Here is a 16,291-nt window from a genome sequence, read left to right on the forward strand (position 1 = left end):
TAGCCACAGCAGAGCTCTACCCTGGTAGCAGACGACCAGATATTGCGAACTGGTTGAAGGAAGTTACTGCGGCGGAGAAGGTGTCAAATGAGAAGGGGGAAGAGGAGGGGTTCAACATTGGGAGCAGTGGAGGCTTGCAGTAGTGCGCGCACCTTCTAGCACGCTGTCATAAACATTGATGGCAGTTGACTATTCTTCCATCGACAGGGAAATTCTTAAATAAAGCAATTCTGAACTATGACACCCCAAGCAAAAAACTGACGGATCTGTCCCAAGATCTGGAGAATAACCAGACTCTAGTAATCATCCTTTGTCGTCAATACTGCGCTTTGCGTTCAGCCTAAGAGCAATGAACCATGCCAATAGGGATCCCACGACTCTCAAACACAATCAATCATTTACAAAGTGGCAACTCTTGAGAATATGGCATTACCGTTATGGTTCACGCTGAACAATTGACACGAAGTGGAAATAATCCACAAGAAATGGGGTTTAAAGACTTGCAAAAGGGGTATATGTTCAAAGAGGACGCTCTACAGTCCGTATTATCTGGCTGGTATCGGAAGAACTACATACGCACACCAACTTTGGCAGTTGGTGGGGAGGGCGGGAGGGACATCTCTCATCTAAAACAGACCAGCCATCGCGACGAGAGCAAACCCAAAGACGGCGGTGCCAACAGTCGAGCCCGTCAAGAGCTGGCCAGAGGCGGCGTTGGCGCCCGCGGAAGCGGTGGCGCTCGCGCTGGAGCCGGACTGGGTGGCAGTGGGAGCAACAGTGGGGCGGATGGTGGTTCCTGTCGTGGTTTCATTTCTCAGCGGGGCGCCCGAGGACGTGGGGAATCCAGACGAGGCCGTGGCGGTCGCGGCGGAGGAGGAGGAAGAAGAAGAGCTGGCGTTACCTGTGGTGGTGTCGTTCTGGCCGGCGTTGGAGCTGTCCTCGGTGGCATCGGCGTTCTCGAGCTTGATGCTCGTCCAGTCGCCGGTCAGGTCGCCGTAGGTGTACGACTTGGCCGGGTTCGCGTTGGTGATGGAGACCTTCTGCACGGTCATGGTGAAGGGAGCCTTGGTGTAGTCGGTCTCGCCGCCGGCCCAGGTGATGGTGCCCTCGTTGTTGGTCGGGTCGCCGCCGGCCCAGATGCCGAGCCTCAGGCGGGCAGGGGTCTGGGGGAAGTTCTTGCCTCCGAGGGCGTCGGCGTAGTTGAGTGTGCGGACGAGGGCGCCGTTGATGTACCAGGTGACGGCGGATGTGGTCCAGTCGATGGTGTAGTTGTGGAACTCGGTCTGGGTCGCCGCGATGGTGTGGAAGGCGCCGCGGTCATAGCTCGTGGTGTTGCCCTTGCCGAAGTAGTTGGTCTGCACCTCGGCGTCCTTGCCGCCGAGCCACTCCCAGTCGACCTCGTCGAGGTCGTCGGACTCGATGACCACGCTGCTCACAATACCGGTTCCGGGGGCCGCCTTCATGATGACCTCGGCGCGGCCGAAGAAGAAGTACCACGAGGTCTCGATGGTGGGGGCGTCGCCCTGCTTGTTGAGGGTGAACTCGGCTCCATCGGCCGTGTAGGAGATGTTGCCAGCGGTGGTGGTCCAGGCATCAGTGTCGGCGCCCTTGGTGAAGTCCACCGAATAAGTGCTCTTTGTCAGACCAGCGTTGGCGGGGCAGGTTTCTAGGGAATAACATGTTAATAGATTGACTCCATCAAAAGTCTATTCAGCCGCGATGTGGAGGATGCTGCTCCCCCCTTCGGAAAGCATGCTCAACCACATCTACGCAGGTCGATGTGACTTACTCTCTGTAGGGTTGCAATCGGTAAAAGTTTGGGCAAGAGTTGAGGTTGCGAGAAGCGCAACGAGCGACGCTTGACGAACGAAAGACATTGCCATTTTTGTATAAGCTTACGGCGAGGAAGAACCCTCCAAAACGACTTCAACGATAGTGTATTTGGTAGAAATGAGTGTTTGCAAAGGAAAGAGAAAGAGAATGGAGGAGCATTCATTCATTCAGTGAAAGAACCATGAAAACAAACCCGCCCCCTTATTACGGGGCGGGTCGCCGTCTCCATTAAGGACGGGCAGCAGTCAACGAGATACATGGATACCTGGTGTTTGAGCTTGACTAGGAGAACCCCTCGAACGAGTAACACCAGCCAACCACCCGCATCCCCAAGGAGGCTGACGTACGTTTGAGAATCTGGCAACAGCAAACATCTGCCATTCGGTTTCCCGGCAGTGGAGATGCCTGAGTGGCTCCTTGGTGGGGTTATAGTGGGCTGAATCTAGTGTATAATATCGAGGGGACGCGTGTGCTGGGGTGGCTGTACTTGCTGGTGGCCCCGAGCAGCGCCCACCATCCGATGTGCCGGGAGGCCGTCCATTCTATTAAAAGACAGTGCGGCTTGTCAAGTTTCTGCAAGCCAATGGGACCGCCCGACACGGGGCCCCGTTTGAGGGGGCTATAATGGTGAGACGGATCGACCAACGGAACGACCTCAAACCTGAGTGGCTGAGGTGGAATCGAGGTGGCTTGGGACTCAAACCTTAGTCTTTTAAAGGGGCTGGTGCTTCCCCGTTGTTCAGCAAATTTGGAGGCCTTCCAAGCCGAGAGCAAGAATGATCCCAGCTTTTCAGCCAACGTCAACCCACCCGCCTCGAAGATCAACGTCGAGCGAATGGATTGATGCTGCGTTCAGACTGTGCAGTTCAGACGAAACATACTTTAATCTTACTGTCAGCCAGTTTGCATCCATCGCCTGGACAAACGGAGCAAGTCCCAAGCTCAGCGCGGGCCGTATTTCGACTTCTGGTTTCCCAAAAGCCCTCTGCCATCGCCATTAAGTTTGGCGGCCGCGGCCCTCGGTATTGTGTTGCCGTGTTGCCACCCAAAATGCGACACCACGAGATGAGTCGTTAGCGGCCTTGGCGCTATTGGGGCGCTAGTCTCGCCAAGCAAAATGACATCTGCAGAGGCCATTTCGGCTTCCGAATGCCCACCGTCCGTGAGTACGTGGCATCGCATCCCGCCGGGCTAGCTAAGGGTCTCGGCAGATCTACGCACGGGCACAAGTGAATCGCCCGAAATAATGATAACGTCTAGTGAAGGGATGGGTTCGCCCAATCCTGACCAAGATGACGAGTTCAATCTCCCGTGCACAAGTGCCCGATGTCTGAAATTGGACTCGTTGCGGCCACCAGGCGGAATCGGTCAACGTTATGAGCTGATATCAATCGACGGACCGACATTTTGTCGAAAATTCACAGGCTAGCTAGCCAGCAACATTGAATTTCTCTCCACAAGCAGTACAAAAAAGGTTGGTGTCCGGTGACGCATGTCTGTAGACACCATGCCATCCATGGCCATGTGTTGACCGGACCACAACATCTCTCATAACTTCCTAGTCATTGAGGAAGGAGAACAAGAGTTCCAAAACACCAACATATCGGCTGCTGCTCGCCGTCCAACCAAAAAAAAAAAAAAAACCCCTAAAAATGCCAACTGGGGCACGTTAAATATTCTCGCAGGAACGCCAACCGAATTTCAGCTTCCTTTCCCACGACTTTATGACCGTGGCTTCAAGCAAGCTTTCAACACACCTCTGCTACCAAGCGAGTATTTTACTTCTAATGTCCAATGGTATCAGTTTCTCTGAGGAGGTATCATCACCTAAGTTTCACTTTTTCAGAGGGCAGGGTGAATGGCCAACATCTTCTGCATTGTTCCCGTGCACCACATGAACTAGAAACCAACTTCTTTCCAAAAATGGCTGAAGAGAAAAAAGAGTTATAGAAATACCTGTTCCAACCGAATACGGCCCAGAGGCTTCCACAAAATATCAAACAAGCCGGCGACGGCAAGCTCGCGCAGTGTTATCCCCGCTGCCAGGATTTCCCACACTTCATAGTTGTGAAGGATTTGGAACCTCTCCGTCCCTTCTCTGCTCACCGTCTCTTCTGTACCTCGGTCAGTGCTATCTACATTTCCCGCCACACCTTTAGCGATCTTGGCGACATGCTTGAAGATGCCATCGAGCATACTATTCAGCGAAGACATGGGCGTCATGTAAGGCCTGTGGCCACTTGTCACTTGTTAATCCATCATTCGTAGCATGGATAACCAAGTAATCGGCAGATCCATGACTTACGCTGTCCTGATGCCGGCGGAAAAGAGCCATTAGCCCACTGCCCCAATGTTGGACTGGTGGTTGGAGAACCTCTGCGGCGCCGCGCAGAATATCCCTCGACTCATTTCGCTTGAGATAAGAGTCGAGGTCCAAAATCTTTCGAGCCTTGTAGACATACGCAATGCTTCCACACAATGGTATGCCTGGCCTGATGCATTTGCGATTAACCAAAAACTTTCCGTCGGTCCTTTGTGCGGCTCTAGGACCGGTGTCGTCCTTTTCCATACTTGATCGAACAAGATTGCAATCGCCCTGCCACTCATACCAATCGCGTTATTACGCTTCAGGGTATGAAGAAATGGTTGATGCGTCGAGGTACTCCCTTCATCTCTATTGGGTGAATATTTGGGTCGAAGCTTCTGCTCTTCAGTTGCCTACAACCAGTTGCACAGAGTTGTAAAAGAAGCTGCGTCAACTATTTGGATAGTGACGGAAGAACATCCTCACCAGGCCGCCCTATGCATGCTTCCTGTTAGCTCTATAAAACACGTCCATAACATAATGGATCTTCTTGAGTTCATTCTTTCAGATGACATGGAAGAAACTGCCCCTCATGCGTCATCAAACAGGAAACCACTGGCATTGGCCGCACAAATGCCTTGTCTGAAGGGGTTTCAGTTGGGCAAGTTGCTATTTGGAGCTAATCATTGTCAAGGGAAGAAAGAAAGAAAGAAATATGAAGTTGTTCAGAAGTCACGGACTTCATACAAACCTGGTGATAGCTGGTAAAGAAGCTTGGGCTCAAGTCGGACCAGAAGAGACGAACGAGAAATGGTTTGGGCTTCATTTTCAGGGTTCGAGTAATGGTAGCGATAGGAGATAAAACAATAACAGTGAAATGGAGATAAATAAGGCTCCGCGTTGGCATTGAACCTAGGCGGGATGGTTGCGAAGCTGTATGTCGTTCCAGTCCGAGTCGCCTGGCCAAACGTCGCAGCTCGGGATAATCAAAATAGAACTTGTTAGCTCCTTGCATTATGATGGAATGCAGAAACAAGAAAACTCCAATGAGCGGTTCGGCCCAGAAGGTAGAGGTACAGGCACGGAAATATAGTAGAAAATAAGCAACTTTTATCTTCTCGATGTCGTGCATGGTTGATGTTGCTTCAGAATCATCTCATTCATCCCCGTCGAAGAAGGTCTCAGAGCACAGCCACACCACCGATCCTCAGCCACACACATCAGAGCATCCTCCCCACCCAGCGCCTCGGCTCGCTTCTGATGTCACACTGGCGGCTCGAGCTTGACAATCAGCAACCAAGCAATCAGACTTCCCGGGACCAACGCATTTGCAAACACGCAGACCTCCCACCTCGTCTTCCTCTTAATTTCTTGGACTACCAGAGTTCAGGTTACGTACGACCCATTCAGAACTTAATATGCGCTAGTATCCCAACATATCTTGCATTGCGACGCTTGCGACCTGGCTGCCAGGCTTGCCCACGAGACCCTCAAACTCCGACCCCCGACGAACCGAGGAACGTGAACACCGCCCACCTCACTCCCCCCACTGATCACCCAACATGGCCGACTTGGGACCTCCTCCGACCGGGATGCAAGATGGTGCGCGGCGCTGCTTCATATGCCTCATGGACGAGAACGAGGCCGGCTCCTCGGAGTCGCCTTGGGTAAACCCGTGCCCCTGCACCCTCGAGGGCCACCAGGATTGCATGATCGCGTGGGTGACAGAGCTGGAACGCGAGGGCAAGGAGATCCAGTGCCCCGTTTGTAAGTCCACGATCAACATCGACGAGCCCTACGACCCCGCGCTCGCGCTCAGCAACCACATCTACAACGCCTTCAGCAGGGTGTCGCCGGGCCTGATCCTCGGAGGGCTCGGCGCGGGCACATGGATCGGATTGGCCATGTACGGCAACATCGCGGTGCGGGTGTTCTCAGGACCCGAGGCGACGTATCGCTTCTTCTTCAACGACAGGAACCCCAGAGGGGTGCCGATGGTCAACTGGATCCATGTCGCCGCCCTGCCGGCCATTGCGCCAGCCCTCATCGTGGGCCAGTCGTTCCCCGTGCTGGGGAACTTCTTTTTCATGCCCGCAGCAGCGTTGGTAAGGAACACAACCATGTGCCGCGTCTTATATTCTGAAGTAGCGACTGATTGACATCAAATAGTATGGCACCTTCCATATGGCGCACGACGACCACTTTTTCTCCTGGCCGCCATCTCCCCAGCTCGCCGTTGCGTGCTTCCCGTACATTAGGGCTACCTACAACAACCTCTACCACGAGTTCATTTCCCCGTACGAAAGGAAATGGGAGCGCAGATTGGCCGGCCTACCCGAGCCTGCGCCACCTGTGAACAACAGACGCGAGGGGAACCGACAACGGCGCGCTCGTAACAATGACGGCGCCAACGACGGCGCCAGAAACGGTGGTCTCGTGGGAGGCTTGCTTGACGCAGCAATAGACATGCTGGACATCCCCGACGTTGCCGTCGACGTGGAGGTTGAGGAAGTGGAGTTGGGGCAGGCTGATGATGTACCGCGCCTCCAGCTCCTTGTGGAGGAGCTTGAGAATGATGCAGCGGAGGGAGGAGAGATAGCCGCCGCTCCCGTTGACCAAGAGGGTCAACAGGAAGAACAGCCTCGACAGGAGCCTCGACAGGAGGTGCAGCAGCAGCAGGAAATCCCCGTTCAGCCAGCAGCGGCTGCCCAACAACCCGCACCGGCGGCGCCCGTTCCCCGCCAGCGGGGCCTTCAAGCCAGCCTTAGAGACGTTACGAACGCCCTTGTGAGCACCCTGCTGCTGCCGGTGTTCTCCGCTGGCATGGGCGAGCTGATCCGGTTGGCGCTGCCGAAGCACTTAACGACCCCGCTCGGCGGATTCGGTCGGTTCCGGGTGCGAACAGGCCTGCTCCAGGAGCAATGGGGCCGGAACCTGGTCGGCGGATGCATGTACATTGTCCTCCGGGACGCGTTCCGGCTGTACACCAAGTACCGCATGGCCCAGAACAAGCCTCTGCGCACAATTCGGAATGTAGATCGGCGGAGAAATCAGTCCTCACCGTAAGCGGAGGCAGCGAACATACTACAGCAAGACACAAAGCATATCATCGGCGTTGGTGGAAAGCCAGGACATGGCTAGGAGGGGGGATACCTTTAACTTTTTTTTGTATGACTAGATGTTCGGCATGGCGGACAGCGATGACTCGATGGAATTTATCCCTTTAGACCCAGCCTCTAATTCAGCATCAACTACAAGCCAGTCTATTGAACAATGTCTCGTTATCACTCAGGTTTTTGGTGAAATGGACGCGGACCAAATGCGTACTTGCATAATTGCATGAAGCCAAGACCTTTTGCACATACTGAAGCAGCGGGGTAGCATAGTTTAAGTCCACCCGCTCGATGGCGGCTCACTACCACTACCACCACCACACCACCCCCCCACATCCATCGGCCGCTGGAACCTTCCAGCCAAACAGACGAGGGACGCAGACGCAGCCGCAGCCGCAACCCAATCGTCACCGAGGCGATACTAAAAAACCAACAATACGCCCAGCCCACCGCCGTGTTTCCCATACGCACACCTGTCCAAACCACCTCTTGATACCCCCCCCCTCCTCCCCTTTCCCGTCGAAATCGCCTTTTTTATTTTCTTCTTCTTTTGGGCATATATACAAACCAGGTACTCTTGAGAAAATGGTGAGTAGGAAAACAAAAACCCCACCCAGCTCCTTTTAATCCCCCCCCACCACCCACCTGCGGGCAGGATGTTCGTGAGCGGGAAAGCAGTTGGGCTAACGTTTTTACCCCTCCCCCCTCTTCCAGGCGACCACTACAAAGCAGCGCCTCGCGGTCGCAATCTGCGAATTCCTCGCCTCGTCCGTCAGCGACGGCACCCTCCCCGCCGACGACAAGGACTCCATCGACGTCGCGATCCAATGCATCGCCGACTCCTTCAAGGTCGACCCCACCGACAAGAAGCTCCTCGCCGAGGCCGTCGGCTCCCAGAACCTGCACCAGGTCTACTCCGTCTACGAGAAGCTCAAGAACGGCTCAACACCCGCCGCCGGCGCCTCTGCCGCGGGCGCCGCCGCCCCGTCCGCCTCCAAGGTCCCCACTGAGGAGGAGAAGAAGGAGGCCGACGCCCTCAAGTCCCGCGGCAACGCCTCCATGGCCTCCAAGGACTACCCCTCGGCCATCTCCCTCTACACCCAGGCCCTCGCCCTGAACCCCGGCAACGCCGTCTACCTCTCCAACCGCGCCGCCGCCCACTCCGCCGCAAAGGACCACGAGTCCGCAAAGGCCGACGCCGAGGCCGCCGTCGCCGTCGACCCCGCCTACACCAAGGCCTGGTCCCGCCTCGGCCTCGCCCGCTTCGCGCTGGGCGACGCAAAGGGCGCCATGGAGGCCTACGGCAAGGGCATCGAGTACGAGGGCTCCGGCGGAAGCGAGGCCATGAAGAAGGGCTTCGAGACGGCCAAGCGCCGCGTCGAGGAGATGGAGGTCGAGGAGGCCGACCTCCCGCGCTCCTCGCCCGGCATCGGCGGCGGCGGTGCCGGCGGCGGAATGCCCGACCTCAGCAGCCTGGCAAGCATGCTCGGCGGCGGTGGTGGTGCCGGCGGTGCCGGCGGCATGCCCGACTTCAGCCAGATCATGAGCAACCCCATGTTCGCCAGCATGGCCCAGAACCTCATGAGCAACCCCGAGATGATGGGCAACCTCATGAGCAACCCCCGCCTGCGCGAGATGGCCGACCGCTTCGGTAGCGGTGGCGGCATGCCCGATCTCAACTCCCTGATGGCCGACCCCAACATTGCCGACATGTAAGTGTTCCACTGCCTGGAGACTCATCCACAAGCAAATGTACTGACGGATTTAGGGCGCGTAACATGATGGGAGGCGGTGGAGCCCCTGGCGGAGCGCCCGGCGGCGGTGCCGGTGCCGGTCGCGGAAACTCTTCCTAGAGGGTTTGTGTGTCACGGAATGACGTAATGCCTTGCTGAAAAGATGTCGTCCAAGCATCAGCGGCAACTGGAACCACTCTCCTTGTGGTTCTCTAGATTACCTTACGTCGAGATACATGAGATACCGATGCATGAATAGAAGACCATTGAACGGCCACATTGAACGGACATGATTAGTGCACAAGACCCAGCGAAACTGCGCCCGACAGCATTTTGAAGGCAAATTGAGCTTCTTTTGATTCGTTTAAGACTTCTAGGCCAACATGCCCCCCCCCCCCCCCCCCCCCCATCATATCAATACATCCATCCAGTGTAGTCTAAACTACGAATGATATCTTCTTTCCTTTCTGTCTACTTCTACAGAACACAACAAAGCTGACTCGCCCATTCTGTTCTTGCTTTTGATACGATAGGCCGTCTCATCATGATTAGGAAAATAAGTCACCCGTTGTATGAATTTTTTTTTACCACATGCCAGCTTGCGCGGGCCCCTGTTCTAATTAATGCCGCAAGCAAAAATAGCCATGGCAACCCGTGAACGAATCAAAAAAATAGTCGGTGTGATGATGGTACAACGAATTGGATCTCAATTCGAAGAGAGAAAATGAAATAATAGAAAAGTTGGCGAGTCCAAGGAAAAGAAAAAAAAGGTCGAAGGTCGTCAACCATCGTGGTTGCTGGCCCGTGGTTAGGCGCCGGTTGCGCCTGGTGTGTCGGGTACTCTCGTATGGCCTTGACGGCCACGTCCACGTCCTCTACCTCGGTTGGATCTTCCTTTGTGGCTACGACTATGGCTGGAACGCTGCGATGTGATGACTCGCGAAGGTGTGGAAGGCCTTGAAAGGGTAGCATCCTTGGAAATTGCCGCCGAGTCTGCCGGAATGATAGGCGCAGCGACAGCGTGAGAAGAGGAGTGCTCGGGCGACTTGTTGCATGATGACGCCATTAAGACAACAGAGGCTTTGGGACGAGTGTTGTTTTGTCCTGAAGTGACCTTCATTTTCAGCAGTGGCGCAGATGCATGTCGTAGCTGCCGCGCATTAGTTTACCTCTTGGATCTTGTCGAGACTTCCATCCTTACAGGACTGGCATCATTGGTGCCGTCGCTTGCCTCAAGCTCTTCACCGGGCTGTCCCGTAGAGTCGCTCTTGGCATTGAATCGACGGGCCGAGGAATGAGGGTGTCTGAGTTGAGGCAACTCAAGCTTGATGACAGTGTGCACGGAATCGTCTGAATCAACTGATTTGGTATCCTCGCCGGCTTCTAGGTTCCCCGACATGTTAAAGACCTTCCTTGAAAGAGCCCTCTTTAGGTAAATGAGACTCTACCTGATGGAGAGGCCGGCTGAACAAGCCTTCCGGTACTGCCGGTCGATGGAGCTTGGAAATCATCTTGTGGGGAAACACCGACAGAGGAAGGGGAACTGGCCCAGTTCAGAGTCGGCTTGGGGGTTTTGCGAGTGGGCGAGACATTCGGCGTTCCCAGACAAGGGACATTTTGGCGACAAGTTGAAATGGCGGCGCCTGCAAGGGCCGCAGACCTAGGCGTGAACTCAGGGGCAAAGGGGTTCAGTTTGGATCCCTGCACAATCATTGGTTAGAATCTGCCAAAGACGAATCTTCAGCCGACTCTACCTCTTTTTTGTGATTACCGGGAGTCTGAACCGCCTCATTGTTGGTGCCCTCTTGGGTCGATTCAGTCTGGGGGTCCTGTGTCTTCTGGGAAACGGGCGCGCCATTGGCCGTCGAAGCGGTGTTCGGCTTGGGCGCGTCACCGTTCGTGACCGACGGCTTCTTGCCGTTGGATGAGTCGTCGTCTTTGGGCTTGAGGAAAGTCTGCTTGGACCAGAGGTCGGCGTATCTGCCGTTCGCAATTACAAGGTCAGAGTGGTTGCCCTGTTCGACTATTTCGCCGTCTTCAATAACGACAATCCGATCAGCGTTCATGATAGTTGACAGTCGATGCCTGGGGAATGTACAGTCAGCAAGTCAGTTCGCCAGTTTCGTGTTAAACTGAGAGAGTAGCTTGGTTATGAGGGAAATGAAGCAGCAGGAGACACTCACGCTACGATAAAGGTCGTTCGTCCCTTGCAGAGCTGCATGAATGACTGCTGGATCTTCTGCTCAGTGTCGGTATCAACAGAACTCGTAGCCTCGTCTAAAAGAACAATCTCGGGCTGTTTGAGAATGGCACGGGCAATTGCAACACGTTGCAGCTCGCCACCGGAGAGTTTGCTAAGTCTGGTTAGTTCGGAATCTCGCTCGAGGGGGGTTCACGGCTACTCACATTCCTCTCTCGCCGACCCGTGTGTTATAGCCATCGGTAAAGCCCACAATCTTATCGTGGATGCAAGCCGCCTTGCAAGCTTCGAAGACCTCATCGTCGGAAGCCGCGATTCTCGCATATCGGATATTGTTCATGATCGTGTCATCGAACAGGATTGGGTTCTGCGGGACCAACCCAATTCGGTCACGCAAGCTGTGCAGGTCAACGTCTCGAACGTCCTGCCCATCAATCAGGATGGACCCTTCGCTGGCATCATAGAAACGGTTGAGCAGCTTCAACATGGTGGATTTGCCAGCCCCAGTAGCGCCAACAAAGGCCACAGTCTGGCCGCCGGGAACAGAAAGGCTGATTCCATGGATGATCTTCTTCTTCTTGTCATAGGTGAAGCTCACGTCTTTGAATTCAACATTGCCGCCGACAAGCTTCAGCGCTCGAGCTCCCTTCTTGTTGACAATTGTGGGTTCCTTCTTCATGATATCCAGCAAGCGTTCAGCGTCGATGAGGTCGCTTCCAATCTTCTTTCCCAGGCTTGCCATGAAGCGTAGCGGCGAGGTAAGCTGGGCCCAGTACATCAAGAGCATTGTCAAGTCACCGGGCGTGGCCTTGCTGCTCTTTATCCGGTAGACGGCCAGAATGGCACCTGCCAAAAGCCCACATAGGAGAACGAGGGACTGGAAGGCTTGTGCGGTGAACCAGCCAAGGCGGACACGCTTTGTCCAGTTGATGCGGGTGTGGATCGCATCCGAGTAGCGTACGTCTTCGTATGCCGTCTGGTTGAATGACGCGACGGTGTGCCAGCCAGTGATGCCAGTCTGGCGCACGTAGTGCTCAGCGTACTGGGCGTTCACGTGAGCCCGACGGCGTTCCTTCATGACAGCAATCATCTTTGTGGCAATAAACAGGAAAAGGGTGCTCGTTGCGACGGTGATGAGGCCTTCGTAGGGCCCGAGGATGACGGAGAGATAAACGACGGCCACGACAAGGTCGATCAGCATGGGGAGAGCCTGGAAACAGATCGACTCTAGGAGATCGGAGATGCTTGATCCGCCGTACATGGCCAAGCTGATGTCGGATGTGCTCTTGGAGTCGTGGAAGTCTGCCGAAAGGTTCAGGATGTGCCGGTACGCAGCCGTGCTCAGGGCGCCATCGGCGTAGACCTCGAGCGGCAGGTACAGCCACTCGCGCAGAAACTCGATACCGGCATCGGAGGCAGCAATCCTCAGCACGCCGTAAATGGCCACACCAATCCAGGCGCCACTGAAATCGTGGTCCTTGAGCTCGTCCACGATGATACCGAATTGGCGTGGGATCAGCAGGTTGAGAGCATTACCGGCAAGGAGGCAGAGGCCGACAAGTACAAGACGCAGCTGCAGAGACTTCTGCCCAACAGGCCAAATGTAGGGGAACAGGATCTATAACGACATTAGTCACGTGTCTTGAGGTAGGTGAGGAAAAGCAAGGTGCAGCACGGGTCGAGGCACTTACTGTGAAGCCCTTGATGTAGGTGAGCCAATTGCCCTCCTCCTGAAGTCGCTTCTCCATTTCTTCTTGCGCCTTTCGTTGGCGCTCTGCCCAGTGCGATTCAGGCGGGTCCGTCGTTCCATAGCCCGAGCCCGAGCTCTGGCTACCGGTCCCAGAACTGCTCAGCCTGGACTTGGGGTCATCTTGGCCGAGAAGAGACTGGCGTTCTTCGTCCGAGGCCTCTTCCTGGCTGGCTCGGATGCGCTGAACGACATAGACAGATACGATGGTTAGAAGAAGGTAGTAGCGCAGGGCTGCAAAGACTAGGTGGCCGACGCGGCAGTGCTCGAAGACGGTGGATCGTCTGAAGATGAGGTCTGGCACGGCAATCATGGGCTCGAAGGCGAGAGAGATAAGCCACGACCCCCAGTAGGGTGTCCACACGGGGTGTTCGGTATCGGATAGGAAGGCGAGCTGGGTGCCGAAGACCAGGACGCAGGAGAGCAGGCCAATGATTTCATGTTCCTGGCCAATCCATTCCTTGAGAATGATGGACTGGATGGCGATGATGGAAAGCTGGGCGACGTAGGTCAAGACGAAGGCACCAAGCAGGTTCAGGATCCACGAGCGAGGAACGAATTCCTTGCCCGGGCTGTTGGCAGCCCTCAACGTTTGGAGGGTGCATACGGCGACAGCGGAGGCAATGCCGAAGTAGGCGAAGGCCAGGGCGGGATAGAGGTAGTGAAGACTTTCGAGAAGCTCTTCGAGGGACGCCATCGCGGCGGGTGTTGGTGAAGATGGGTGGAGCAACCCCGAATCAGCAGAGCGATTGGACGACAAGCAAGATAGCTCGGTAGGTGGATGACCAGTTGACGGGGTGCCAGAGAGGCGAGGGAAAAGTGCCGACAGATGCAGATCGAAGAGAATGCAAAGACTGGGGAGCTGATGATGTGTGAATGACGGAGGGATGAGATGGTCACAGCAGCTGGGCCAGGGATAGAAGCCGTAGCTGGTCCGATGTTGGGCCTAGAGCAAGGATAGCGTAATACGGGGAAGACGGGAAGTCGCCTGCCAGGTGCCGTGGTTTGTTTCGTTTCCTTCCCCCAGGTTTTCTTTTGGGGCCGGCCGGACAGGGCAAGGGCAGGGAGGGCCGGGCAGTTACTGATCGGAGGGACGCGAGCGAGCGAGCGAGCTGCGATGTTTTCGTTGGTTGCTAGATAGTAGGCAAGAGTAGCGGAGATTTGGCGATGCGATGCGATGCTAGCAAGGAACGGATCCGTTGGCCTCTAGAAAGGCCGGTCAAGATGATGACAGAAACAGGAGGGATACCTGTAAGGCAGCAGGCAAGCACGAAGTGATAACTCCGAGGAGGGGGGCTTCCAATAAAGAGAGGCAGGTAGGTGATGAAAGACCAGCCGAGGTATATGGCGGCGGTGATGGGAGCAAGAGCCGTGCTTCTGTTGAGAGAGCGAGGTGTTGTGTCAAACGAGCCAATGCAAGGCAAAAAAAAAAAAAAAGTCTGAGGCGAGGGAACGTGAACCCGGTGAGAACGGTCTCAGAAAAAGGGAGCTGCAGGGCAGACAGGGCAGGGCACCTGGTCTTTCTTCCCTTTGCTCTTGGTTCCCTTCTCCGGGCAGGTGCTGGTGCTGATGCTGGTGCTGATGCCGGCAGGAAGGATGGACGATTGCTGCTCCCTGTCTGTCACGCTCGAAAAATTATGCCCAAAATGTAATGGTCGCGCTACCCTGGAAGATCCCCAACCGTCTTGTCTATTTGCTGCTCGCCCTGCGTTGTGCTGCTGCTGCTGCTGCCGGTGCTTACTGCGCGATGCCTGTGCGGCCCTGGTCCGAAATCGAAAATGTCTCTGTGCAACGCCAGCACCAAAGCGGGACGACAGGGAGGACGCGCCTCCGATTCTCGATTCTGCAAGAACTCTCTTTCCTCCCTCTCGTATCGCCTGGTCTTGTCTTGCCTAGCCTTGCCGTGCTTTGCCTCAAATCCAACGCAATAGAGTTCGAACTGCCGGGCGAAACGAAATGCCCTTTCAATTCCCGGGGCCGCGTTTCCTACGTCTCCGGGGTACCACAGGCACGTTCGAGCGCCCTTGGTTCAACACGGCGCGCAGAAAGAGAAAGAGTGAGAGCGAGAGAGTGTGTGTGTGCGCGCGCGCGAGAGAGAGCGTCTGTATATATGTTTGCGTGCGTGTGCGTGTGGTTGTGTGTGTATGTGCGAGTGTGAGAGATAGAGACAGACCTTGCTTGGACAGCCACGCCGATGTACTCTGCAGTTTGGCCTTGCGTTGCGTCGCTCGAATTCTTTTCAGAAAGAGGAGGAGAGAAAATAAGAGATTGAACAAGCGGCCAAGATGAAAGTTGTTGTTACTTTTCCCTTAACCCGGGAAAGAAGCACAGACGCAGCGGAGAGAAAACAAGACGAAGAAGGTCCCGAGAGACGACCGTCGTGTCACCCAAGCTGGAACGCAGCTCGCACCCCCCCGTCGCTTTGTCCACCACAGATGAGTGAGGTATGGTATGGTACCCAGGGAAGAAAGCTGGTGATCCCGACTGGAGCGTTCCAGGCAACCAACCAGCTAGGAACTGCTGCCGCCGATGCGCCTCCCCGAACTTGTTCGCCTCGGTCGATGGCCTGCTGCCGTGGTACGTTGTGGCTCTGGGACGGTTCAATGCTGATCAGGACGAGTAGGGCAAAGCGGACGTTCGCTGGTTTGCCGGTGACAAGCTCGGCGACGCCAAGTAAATATTTGGATCAACTGGCGAGGTCTATGTCCTGACTCAGATATCCATCAGGGTTCCAGATGTTGCAATAAAAAAAAAACACTTGGACTGGAACACAACACAGGGTGGATACACGGAATGGCCTGTCTAGGGCGCTTTTGTTTGTCCAACTTTCCACCTCAGATGGCTGTCCGGGTTCTCTGCGCCAGCCGGGTGACAGCTTCTCTGCACCAACCGGGTGGCAGTGACAGCGACGGAAGGCTTCACTGGTGCGCGCTCACGTCGCAGGATGGCGCGAGCTTGTCGTGGGGGATTGAAGAAGATGGGTCGTGGAGCAAGCGCAATCTTGGCGTCATCTCGTCTCGCTCGTGGAAACGGGAGTTGCGGATCTTTAAACCAAGTCGACAATCCCCGTCCCCAGGCTCCAGGCCTCAGCCTCCAGCCTCTCTCCATCTTCCTTCAGCTTACGTCGCTCTGTCATCTTCTTCGGCCACGGATGCCGGGGGAGGGGGGGCCCCATCATCACAATTACGTTGCACAAGTTGTTGCACTTGTCGCCCACCACCGCTGCCTTGCCAGGTGTGCTGTGCTGTGCTGTGCTGTGCTTTGCTGTACTGCTGGGTACGAAATGCGGAATGCCCCTAGGCCACAGAGGAACGCCTCTCATCTTGCACCTGATGGCCCCTGGAGATGTTAAATTTCCAC

At 55.4% G+C, this 16,291-nt stretch overlaps 4 protein-coding genes across 4 annotated transcripts; 2 read left to right on the forward strand and 2 right to left on the reverse strand.

The window, feature by feature from the left end:
- Positions 1-626: 626 nt before the first annotated feature.
- Positions 627-1,883, reverse strand: EsH8_VI_000385 (concanavalin A-like lectin/glucanase domain-containing protein; the record flags this gene model as incomplete). The annotated part of the gene is made up of 3 exons (XM_083271638.1): positions 627-796; positions 902-1,666; positions 1,790-1,883. The coding sequence occupies 3 exons, from the start codon at positions 1,881-1,883 to the stop codon at positions 627-629; spliced, it is 1,029 nt and encodes a 342-aa protein (XP_083126812.1).
- Positions 1,884-5,700: 3,817 nt separating this feature from the next.
- EsH8_VI_000386 (uncharacterized protein) lies at positions 5,701-7,204 on the forward strand (the record flags this gene model as incomplete). The annotated part of the gene is made up of 2 exons (XM_083271639.1): positions 5,701-6,243; positions 6,308-7,204. The coding sequence occupies 2 exons, from the start codon at positions 5,701-5,703 to the stop codon at positions 7,202-7,204; spliced, it is 1,440 nt and encodes a 479-aa protein (XP_083126813.1).
- A 632-nt stretch (positions 7,205-7,836) lies between these two features.
- EsH8_VI_000387 (uncharacterized protein) lies at positions 7,837-9,104 on the forward strand (the record flags this gene model as incomplete). Its single annotated transcript, XM_083271640.1, has 3 exons — positions 7,837-7,839; positions 7,966-8,963; positions 9,020-9,104. The coding sequence occupies 3 exons, from the start codon at positions 7,837-7,839 to the stop codon at positions 9,102-9,104; spliced, it is 1,086 nt and encodes a 361-aa protein (XP_083126814.1).
- A 1,589-nt stretch (positions 9,105-10,693) lies between these two features.
- EsH8_VI_000388 (ABC transporter ATP-binding protein) lies at positions 10,694-13,628 on the reverse strand (the record flags this gene model as incomplete). The annotated part of the gene is made up of 4 exons (XM_083271641.1): positions 10,694-11,069; positions 11,168-11,338; positions 11,391-12,802; positions 12,876-13,628. 4 exons carry the CDS (start codon positions 13,626-13,628, stop codon positions 10,694-10,696), a joined length of 2,712 nt encoding a protein of 903 aa, XP_083126815.1.
- Between the last annotated feature and the right edge of the window lie 2,663 nt (positions 13,629-16,291).

The sequence above is a fragment of the Colletotrichum jinshuiense genome, chromosome 6 (assembly GCF_051148585.1).
Source record: "Colletotrichum jinshuiense chromosome 6, complete sequence".
Lineage (NCBI taxonomy): Eukaryota > Fungi > Ascomycota > Sordariomycetes > Glomerellales > Glomerellaceae > Colletotrichum > Colletotrichum jinshuiense.